We start from the raw sequence: 11,695 nt of genomic DNA on the forward strand, positions 1-11,695 counted from the left end.
AAGAATATAACACTGGCGCACACCTTTCCTGATTTTAAACCACACAGTATCCCTCCCTTGTTCTGTTCAACAACTGCCTCTTGGTCTAGTACAGGTTCCATATGAGCACAATTAAGTGTTCTGGAATTCCTATTCTTCGCAATGTTAGGCATAATTTATTATGATCCGCACAATCGAATGCCTCCGCATAGTCAATAAAACACAGGTAAACATCTTTCTGGTATTCTCTGCTTTCAACCACAACTCATCTGACATCAGCAATGATATCCCTTGTTCCACGTCCTCTTCTGAATCCAGCTTGCATTTCTGGCAGTTCCCTGTCACTAAACTGCTACAACCATTTTTGAATCATCTTCGGCAAAATTTTACTTTTGTGTGATATTAATGATATCGTTCAAAAATTTCCACATTCTGTTGGACCACCTTTCTTCAGAATGGGCACAAATATGGCTCTCTTCCAGTTGGTCTGTCAGGTAGCTGTCTTCCAAATTTCTTGGCACAAATGAATGAGCACCTCCAGCGCTGCATCCATTTGCTGAGACATCTCAACTGGTATTCTGTCAATTCCTGGAGCCTCGTTTTTCACCAATGGTTCAGTGCAGCCTGGACATCTTCCTTCAATACCATCAATTCTTGATCATATGCTACCTCCTGAAATGTTTGAACATCGACCAATTCTTTTTGGTACAGTGACTCTGTGTATTTTCTTTTTTTTTGATGCTTCCTGCGTTGTTCAATATTTTGCCCATAGAATCCTTCAAAATTGCAACTTGAGGCTTGAATTTTTTGTTCAGTTCTTTCAGCTTGATAAATGTTAAGCATGTTCTTCCCTTTTGGCTTTCTAACCCCAGATCTTTGCACATTTCATTATAATACTTTACTCTGTCTTCTTGAGCTGCCCTTTGAAATCTTCTCTTCAGTTCTTTTACTTCATCATTTCTTCCATTGGTTTTAGCTACTCTACGTTCAAGAGGAAGTTTCGAGTCTCTTCTCATATTCATTTTTGTCTTCTTTCTTTCCTGTCTTTTTAATCATCTTTTGCTTTCTTCATGTATGACATCCCTGATGTCATCCCACAACGCATCTGGTCTTGGTCAGTAGTGTTCAGTGAGTCAAATCTATTCTTGAGAAACGGTCTCCAAATTCAGATGGGATATACTCAAGGTCGTATTCTGGCTCTTATGGACTTGCTTTAATTTTCTTCAGCTTCAACTTGAACTTGCATCTGAGCAATTGATGGTCTGTTCCACAGTCGGCCCCTGGCCTTGTTCTGACCGATGATATTGAGCTTTTCCGTCATCTCTTTCCACAGATGTAGTCAATGTGATTCCTGAGCACTCCCATCTGGTGAGGTCCATGTGTCCAGCCGCCATTTATGTTGTTTAAAAAAAAAGGGTATTTATAATGAATAAGTCGTTGGTCTTGCAAAATTCTATCATGCAATCTCTGGCATCATTTCTATCACCAAAGCCATATTTTCCAACTACTTATCCTTCTTTTTTGTGTTCAACTTTCACATTCCAATCTCCAGTAATCATCAATGCACCTTGGGTGCATGTTTGATCAATTTCAGACTGGAGAAGCTGGCAAAAGTCTTCAATTTCCTCATCTTTGGCATTAGTGGTTGGTACGTAAATTTGAATAATAGTCGTGTTAACTCGTCTTCCTTGTAGGTGTATAGATATTATCCTATCACTGACAGCGTTGTACTTCAGGATAAATCTTGAGATGTTCTTTTTGAAGACGAATGAGACGCCATTCCTCTTCAATTTGTGATTCCCGGCACAGAAGATCATATGATTGCCTGATTTAAAATGGCCAATACCAATCCATTTCCGCTCACTAATGCCAGGATATCAGCCTTTATGTGTTTCATTTCATTTTTGATGATTTCCAATTTTTCTAGAGTCATACTTCATATATTCTTCCACATTCTGATTATTAATATTATTGCTTTACATCCCTTGGCAATTTCTAGCAAACCACACCTAATATATTTTGCATAAAGTGAAGGCGCTAAAAGTGATAAAGAACATTTGTTCTTATGATTTTTTGAACTCAAAGTAGTCTAGTTTGAACTAGACTCTAGGTAGTATCCTGTTTCCATAATGGAAACTTAGCAATCATGCCAGGACCTAAGAATTAATTCTCAATGATTCATTCTTAACTCACCTGGAAGAGATCCTGACAAAGAGCTTGGGTGTGGCACATAACCAAGTGGCACAGAAGCTGGTCCATGAACTACATAGTCATTAGTCATGGTTTCTCCATCTCCCTTCATACGTGGGCACAGCATCCTCTGGCAAATAAAGTATATGGTTCCAGACACAAAAATGGTGACAATGACTCCAATAACTGAGCCAACTGTATTGGTGGCCTGTGGGGCTGGCTCCTCAGTCGGATCTAAAATAGAGAATACAGTTCTGTAATGGAGAAACCACTGCAGGTTCAAACCAGCAATCAGAAAGGAGGCTTGCTACCAGAATATAAAGCTATAAACCTCATGAGGATAGCTCATAAACATTTTTCTTTTTTCTGAAGACGTATATATCATGCCCCATGTACATATGGATTATATGTCATCATTAAGAATCAAAATGAACTACTCTTAAGTGAAGGCAGAAATAAAACAATAGATTGGGAAGTACAAACAAATAAATTGACAGAAACAAAGATGATAGATTTAAACACGATTAAGAAATTTTGTACATACGCACATACACACGCATATATATAAAATACATACCCTACCTCAACCTGTATAACAGCATAAAAATCAAGGAGGTTACTTTGGAATTTGAGGGGAAATTTTAGGGCCAAAAGGTATGGACCTAGGAAAGTCATCAAATGTTGTATATGAAATGGTAAACAAGCCAAAAGCAGCTCTGAGTATATGCTGGATTACAGATTTGAACAGAGGCACTTAGGCTTGGTGAAGGGAAATTAGAAGCTAAAGATGAGCCTTAGCTCTCAGGCCCAGTATGTTGCAGCCTTCAGGCTGATTCTGGCTGTCTGAGGGCAAGGAATGTAAGGTCTGATGCCTGAGCACCAAAGGACTCAAAAAGAAAAAGGCCAAAGCACTAGAGGAGGATCCAGCACATCCACTTTCACTGGATGTCTGAGTTACTTGAGACTTTAGAAGCAGAGGGCATCAATATCAGAGGTAGAGGGCAGGCATAAATAGGCTTATCAAATTTAGAGCATTACTCTTCTGTCAGAAGAAGTCTTCCGTTCTGAGCAAATTATCTCTCACAACTGCAGATTCTTTAAAAAAAAAAAACAAAAAACTTCCTTTTGCCTATCTTACTTTAAAAAAAAAACTTCCTTTTGCCTGTTTTACTTCAAAACTCTATCCACATAGCTAAACTCACCTCTGACAGATTATATGAGAGAGATAAGAGAAAAATGCCATCACTAAGTTACATACAACGTAAGGGCTGTCAGTCACAAATTTAATCTGTGGATTTAGTCAGAGATTCTCCCTAGCGACCAACCCATCTTTCTCATTTAGTGCCTTGGCATCTAGTGCCTTTCTAATGCCAAGAATAACTTACATTCACTCTACTTTGGTGGGGAGCCCTGGTGGCACAGTGGTTAAGAGCTATGGCTGCTAACCAAAAGGTCGGCAGTTCGAGTCCACGAGCCACTCCCTGGAAACCCTCTGGGGCAGTTCTACTCTGTCCTATAGGGTTGCTATGAGTAGGAATCGACTCAATGGCAATGGGTTTTTATACCTTATGGGTACAATGGTTAAGCGCTCAGCTGCTAACTGAAAGGTCAGCGGTTTGAACCCACCAGCCTCTCTGCAGGAAAAAAGACCTGGCAACTTGCTCCCTTAAAGATTTCAGCCTAGGAAACCCTATGGGGCAGTTCTACTATGTCCTATAAAGTCACTATGAATCAGAATCCACTCCATGGCAATGGGTTACTACCCCTTTATAATCACACCCTCCCCTCACCTTTAACCTCTAGCAACCGCTGATCCGTTCCCTATCCCCAACCATCCAGTATGTAACCTTCTGAGACTGACTATTCCCCACTCCGACCCCCCTCAGTATAATGCCTTTGAAGGAACTCTGGTAGTCAAGCTCTGGGCCGCTAACTGCAACCCAAAGGCTGACGACTAGAACCAACCCAACTGCTCTGTGGGAGAAAAGACCTTGTGATCTGTTCCCTTTAAGATTTCAGCCTATGAAACCCTATGGGCAGTTCTACTCTGTCACACAGGGTCTCAATGAGTTGGAATTGATTCAACAGCACACAAGAACAACAATATCCAAATTCTAATCTCAGGGTCTCACCTTAACCCACTGAAATCCAGCTTCTGCCCTTAGCATCACACTGAAACTACTCTGGCAAAAAGTCAAAGTTCCCCTATTTGTCATAGTCAATAAACATTTCGCTCTATTAGCCCCCAGGTATTTTTAAACTGCAGGCTGCGAGTCATTAGTGGAGTTGAAGACAATTTAGTAAGCTGCAACCAGTATTTTACAAATATGAAACAGAGCAGAGAACATCAAAATGTTTCATACATAATATGGGTAAACACTGTTGTATAACACTTTCTTTATTTTATGCATGCACTAACATCTTTGTATTCCTTTCGATGTTATCAAAAAAGTTTGAAAGCAACCAGTCTAACGGATTTTCCTACCTGTAATCTTATCACCTCCAACCCATCTCTTCACAGCTTTCCCATTTATGTGGTCATGCTAGTCCTTTACTTAATTTTTTTAACGACTCTGTTGGTACAGAATATAGTCTAAGTTCTTTAGAAGAAAAACAACGTCCTCCATGATTCTACTTGTATCTATGTTATCTACTGCTGATACTGCTTACATACATAGCCTATATTTTGGCAGTCCCAACTATAGGGTTGCTGTGAGTCTGAATCGACTCAATGGCAATGAGTTATTTTCATGAAGTTTCCCAAAGGTGTCTGTTTTACTCCTTTCTATTTTTGAATGGGATATTCCCTATGCCTAGGATGCAATATCTCCACCTCTTTGCATAGTGAATATCCAATCTTAAGTATTTCCTCTAAAAAGCTTTCCTTGATCAATTCCATCTTCATTCCCAAATATTTGGCTACTCACTTCTTTGTACTACTACTTTTATCTCTATTACAGCAGTTTTTACATCACTTATCACACTATTATCAATAGCATCTACTATGAGACAGACTATGTTTTATATACATTAGATAATTTAATTTAATCTTCTCACAACCACCAGGCTAAGTATTATTATCTTCATTTTAAAGATAACGAAAGTTTTAGCAAAAACAAATAATTTGCTAGTAAGGGGAGGGGCTAGGATTAAAATTCAGCTCTGCCTGGCTCTGAAATCCCTATTCTTACTATTTTCTCAACCATAGAGGGCTCTGAGAAGTCCCATGTATCCTCAGCACCGAGCAGTGTGTCTAGCAGACAGCGGTAAATGCTTGCTTAACAAATTAATAGACCTTCACAGTCTGAGTATCCCACTTGAACTCTGTAAAAACATCATCTTAAAAGTCTTGATTACAGATGAGAGTATTTAAATGAGTCCTATCTAAATTCCAACAAACTAATTTTGACCAGTTAGTCCTGGGCTTATGCTGAATTTTATTCAGAATTAAGTTTATCAATTTGGGATACATTATGTGTTAGGGTGTTGGTCTATAGTTATGAACCTTGAAGAAACTATAGGCTGTTAGAAAATCTTCAGCCCCTCAGCCTGGCCCAAGTATCCTCAGGCTGCATTTTAAGAAATCTCTTAAAGTCTTCTAGCCATTGAGTAAGTAGTGAAAACAGGCCAAGGAAGTAATGGGAGACAGTTAAAAATGGGCTAATGTAAAGAAACTCTAGGTTTAGATCACTGATTGATTTCTGCATACCTAAATTGTTTGAGAATTTCCTAACTACAGTTGTGGCAGAGCAATACTTCTTCTCTTCTGGTGTTCTACTAAATGTTTCTGTGAATATTTTTATGCATAAGAAAACTGCTGTCTTTAATGAATTATTAAAAACAAGACATAAAAAATCCCTAGCACAGGTAACTGTCTTGATATATTTCTTAACAAGGAAATATTAATTATAAGTGAACATCACACATATAAAAGAAGAAGAAAAAAAGTATTTTTTAAAAGCTCCTTTAAGAGTAATTTACAAGGCTTTAGTCCCACTTACAACAATCCAGTTCATCTGATTTGTCACTGCAATCCACATTATGATCACATTTCTTGTGTTTTCCGATGCACTGACCATTGGCACAACGGAACTGATCAATTAAACAAAGCACTGGGGAAAAATGCAAATAGTTTTCTTATTTTACTATCATGTAAAGCCCAACTCTGGCAATAGTCAAAAGGTACTTTCTGAGTACAAATGAAAAACAAATTACACTTTTAGATGTAACTTAAAAATGGTAATTTCCACCGGTGGAAGGAAAAGAAAAAGGGTAGAAAAGGCATCCAGCAGGAAATTTCCCATATTATTCTTTATGTTAAACTTCCTCTGTCTAATAATTCTGTTGATTACCCTAAAGAGTTTTTGAGAACATGTTGGGTCATTGTTTATTAACTGTGGAGAAGAAAGGAGAATACCCAGTATTTTAGACTGTAATAAATAAATCCACTAATTCAGAATGAACTGGAAATACAAATGGTTTTTACATATTAAAGGCCTAATCTTTTGGTCTCACTTCTCAATTTTCAAAGATTATTAATCTGTATAAATCTTATGCATGTGAAGTGAATTAAAAAAACAATTTGGAACACGCTACTATGTTGAGGTGCAATATAGCCAAATGTGCTTGAAAAATGCCAAGTCTACCGCTGAGCCAAAGCAGCACTCTGAATTTTAAACAACTTAACGAAAAGAAGATCACATAACAAGTCACTGAGGAATTTCGGATACCTTCACAGTTTTTCTCATCTGATTTATCCTGGCAGTTTGCATCTCCATTGCATCGGAGGGCACCATCAATACACTGCCCGCTGGCACACTGGAACTGAGACTCAGAGCATACAGGACAATTGAGCTCATCACTGTGGTCTTCACATTCAGTAAAGCCATCACAACGCCAAGCCACAGGGATACAGTCAATCTCCCCCGTGAAACAAGTAAACTGCTGAGGAGAACATGTTGGAGGTTCTTCAAGTAAACAAGAGATGGGGAAGGGAGTAAAAAAAACACAATATTGGTCACACAGAGCTATAAACATTTATACGTAGCAAGCCTCGTTTAAAAACTGATATATACAAAACACTTCATAATAGATATAATTTGTAAATATCTCATCTAATCACAGAAGAAATATTTACATTACTTCATTTAGATTCACTAACCTGCAGAACTACAAGTCAGAAGTTTTCTGTTATACTATAATTTCAAGTAGGATTATTATAGTTACAATCCATTATACTTTCACACATAACCTAGTAATAACCCCTCACCAGCCTTTAAATATTTTAAAGTTAGCTTAGAGGTTCTACTACCTCTGAGGTTCTCAAAGTGTGGTCCATGAAGCCCTGGCGGTCCCTGAGATCTCCTTCAGGGGATCCAAAGGTCGAAACTACTTTTATGATAATATTAAGTTATCACCTGTCTTTCTCACTACATTTGCACTGATGCCATGAAAGGATTGGTGGGTAAAACTCAACGCAGTTGCACCAAATTGTACTACCTACCAGTCATTGCATTCCTCACAGCCACACACTCAGAGCTTAAAAAAAAAGCTAGTTTTACTTAAGAATGTTCTTGTTGTATACCTAATACCATGCTTTCACGAAGAAAAGCATTTGAGTTGCAGGCTCAACTAGCTGCTTTTTTTCCCACAGAACATAATTTTTACATGAAGGAACAACTGACAGATAAACTATAGTTATTTACACTTGGATGTCTGGCAGACATTTTCTTAAAAATGAACCAAGTGAGCCTGTTACTTCAAGGAAAACAAGGGTCAGTACTTGCAGCAATGGTAACATTTGAGCTTTGAAGCAGAAACTAGAATCTTGGAAAACTTGTATCCACCACTATGAACTTGACAGATTCCCAGTTCTTAAGGATTTTTCTGATGAGATTGTGGCGATACAGATGAATGTAAGTTTTTTAAATGTATATACTGTATAGCAAAATGTGTCAAAATTTAAAGATTGGGCAATTCTAAATGGAATTTTAGTATAATAAAACCTGAAAAAAGTCAGAACCTGTGTAAGGCGGAAACCTGTCAGAGAAGGAAAACGCAAATATTTTCCACTAAAATGAGCGATAGAAATGTGGTAAGACTGCACCCTATCAAAGGTGGAAACCTTTGCAAGACCCAGAAAGACAAGGCAGTCCCATTGAGTTCCAGCTCTCACAGGTTTCACTGTATTTCCAAATGATCAAGGCATAAGCTCACAAGTTCATGCATGGGTGAAAGATCCATTCACAGCATAAAATAGTTCAATGGATTTTAATAAAAGAGGGTATGAAAAGTTAATGGATATGGTTTCAAATTCCACACTCAACTAAACTTTCCGGAAACTACCACTTGTCAAGATTTGGTGTAGTATCCAAGATGAATATCCATAATTATTTGAAATTATTTTTCTTAATATATTTCATTTATGCGAGCATGTAATGGGTCTACTGTTATTTTTTTTGATAAATATTTTTTCAAGTTCTTGGTTTTAAATTTTAATACAGTAAATATTAATATAACTCTAACCCACATAAACAAAAGCTCTTTGGGGTCCCCAATAAGTTTTAAAAAATGTAAAAGTATCCTGAGATCAGAAAGTTTGAGAATTGCCATTTGAGTCCGATTTCCCTTTTTCACAGATCATGAAACTGAGGTTCAGAGAGGCTAAGTGAGTGTCTAAGGTCACAGAGCCGGCTATAAACAAAGATAAGACTAGGAAAGCAGTCTCCTCAACTCAGCCCATAGCTTATACTGCTATATCAGAAGCTCACTGACTTCTAAAATCTTGTCTGTTAGTAAATTCTTTAGAGAATACTCTGGCTATATTATAGAGCATGGATCAGAATACCAAATATTACAAGTAAACATTTTATATAAGGAATATGAGGAATATTACATACATATGAGGAATTATTTACCAAGAGCCTATTATTTATTCAACATTATACTCGATTGTGTGGAGAATAAAAATAGATAAAACATGGTTCATGTCCTTTAAAGAGCTTTTAATTTGGATGGGGGAGAGACTAATGAACATAAAACAAATGATTACATTACTCTGAATTGCATGTCATGCAAACTGTGTGATAAAAAGTTGCAATTCAGGGAAAGGGAGAATAATAACACCTGGTGAAGGTATCATAGATCACAAGGAGACCAGCTGTATCCTGAAAAATAAGTAAGATTACCAAATGGGTATGCAAGACGAGAAATACATCCCTGAAATACCACAAGTAAAGCCACAGAGGCAAAATGAACCAGAACACGCCACAGTGATCACAGAACTCTAAAGAGCCAAACAAAAATAAAGCAGGCAAGCTGGCAAATAAAAACACATCTTGAAGGTCAGGTAGAGGAATTCAGATTTTGTATTTCATTTATCTCTATTGTAAAACAATATGTAATCACAAAAAAACTTGTCCACAAATGTTCACTGCAGTCTTATTCTTAACTAAAAACTGAAAACAGCTCAAATGTCTCTTCAACAGGAGAATAATAAATGGTAGTATACTCACACCATGGAACACTACTCAGCAATAAAAGCGGGAGAAACCACTGCTGCGCTCAACTACACACCTGGATCTCAAAAAATATTACATTAAGCAAAAGAATCTAGATGCAAAAAGAGTACATTCGTCATGGTTCCATTTATCTGAAGTTCAAAAACAGGTAAAACTAATCTATGGGGATAAAAATCAGAACGGTGGATTCTCCTGGAAGGGCAACATTCTATATCATGCATTGGGTGTTGGGAACAACGCTGTGAATATCTGTCAATCTCACTGATGATCCATTTAATACCTAAATTTAAAAATCACTAAACATTCAAGCAAAAAAAAAAGACCTTTTAATGACCATTTTCTTTCTTTTTTTTTTTTTAATGACCATCCATTTTCTTTCTTTTTTTTTTTAATGACCATTTTCTAAATGAAATGTAGTATCTTCAATTCAGTTTCATCTATGTTATCATTACATAAAGGGAAATTTTTGTCTGTTTTGATGGCTAAGCCTTGCCTTGCCTTATTAAAGTGACAGTCAAGCACCTTGATATGGAGACACTTGCTATTTTTTGACACCTCAAGTATCAGAGCTTAATTTTTTCTGTGGCCATGTCTGATCTCCCCAACAAAACTGCTCATTTTAAACATCTTCAAATCCCCTACAGTTGTCTTCAAATCCCCTACAGTTGTCATCATAGTAGAAAACACCATTTTAATTAACTTTTTTCTTCACTTGAACCAACATTTTGGCTACATATTTTGTCAGCTCCACAAACACAACATTCTAATATAACTGTATAAGCTCAGTTATTTCACTTAATAATTTTCCTATTGTTAGAAAGTAGACTGTTTTTCAATTTCCACCATTGCAGACAGTGCATTATGCAGCTTTTTCCTCCAACTGAATTAACCTGGAATTATTCCCAAGAAGATTTCTGAACTAAGAATAGGAACATTACTTTGGTGCTTGACACTGTCACAGTGCTTTAACAAAAGTAATGCATCGATCTGGTATACCACCACGAGTGATTAAACCAATTTCACTAGAACGTTATCACTACTCAGTGACATCTTAAAAATATTTTTCTAAATAAGTAGGTAGGAAGCATTTAAATTCAAGAACATACATGACCGTGGACTATTGATGGACAGGTTTGAACAAAAGAATACATAATAAAAGTTATCCTTAAGAAAAATTAATTTATCAATGATACGGAGAATGGACTCAAAAAAGAAAAAACTGGAATTACCGAGGTCAGGAATTAACAACAAGGTTGGTTACCAGGCTGGTAATGACCATGAAAAAAATAAAGACAAGATAATGACCAACAGAATAATAAAGATGACTTTTAGGTTTCAGGTGTGAGGGATACAGAATGTGGTGCTACTGACAAATACAGGGAAGCCTGGAAGAAGAAGTGAACTGGTTTATGTTCAGGTATATTGCTGAGTGTGAAGAAAAAAAACAAAAAGAAGATGTAAAACATTAAGTACAACATGACCTCATTTATACTCAAACCGCAAAGGGAATATACGCAGCCACCCACCCACCACCTATCCTCTCTAGGAATGAGAGAGATTCCACAGGAGTGGGGAAGGAGACTTTTACATTTCATTTCCCATCCCTCCATATTTTATTTTTAAAAAGCATGGCCATGTGTTACTTTTATAATTAAAAAATTATATATACATATTTATAATTAAAAATATAAAAAGAAAAGAAAGATAGGATTGAACATTGAAATATACTAGGCAACAGCAAGAAGGTAATTTTTGATACACTGAGAAAAGAAATGTTTCTGGAAAACCATCACACGAGACAAAGAACGGACGACCAAGGTCTTAGTGAGCGCCTACATTTATGGATCAGAAGGAGAAAGAAGAGCCAGCAATGTAGATATAATCTGTGACATTTTTAGGCTTCTCCCTTTCCTTAAGAATTGACATGCTCACCTATAACTATCTGCTTGAAAACAAAAAATTCTATTGCTTCAGACTTTCTTCAAAGGAAGATACTGCTAAACAAC

General features: G+C 36.9%; 1 protein-coding gene across 1 annotated transcript in view; it reads right to left on the reverse strand.

Moving 5' to 3' along the window:
- LRP6 (LDL receptor related protein 6) overlaps positions 1–11,695 on the reverse strand; it is a 142,729-nt gene that overhangs the window by 6,082 nt on the left and 124,952 nt on the right. Inside the window, exons 18-20 of the mRNA XM_004387319.2 lie at positions 6,900–7,136; positions 6,171–6,281; positions 2,173–2,403 (exon numbers count right to left, since the gene is read on the reverse strand). Coding sequence (XP_004387376.1) covers positions 2,173–2,403; positions 6,171–6,281; positions 6,900–7,136 — 579 coding nt within the window. The remainder of the gene's footprint in view (positions 1–2,172; positions 2,404–6,170; positions 6,282–6,899; positions 7,137–11,695) is intronic.

Source organism: Trichechus manatus, unplaced genomic scaffold, assembly GCF_000243295.1.
Source record: "Trichechus manatus latirostris isolate Lorelei unplaced genomic scaffold, TriManLat1.0 scaffold00184, whole genome shotgun sequence".
Taxonomy (NCBI): domain Eukaryota; kingdom Metazoa; phylum Chordata; class Mammalia; order Sirenia; family Trichechidae; genus Trichechus; species Trichechus manatus.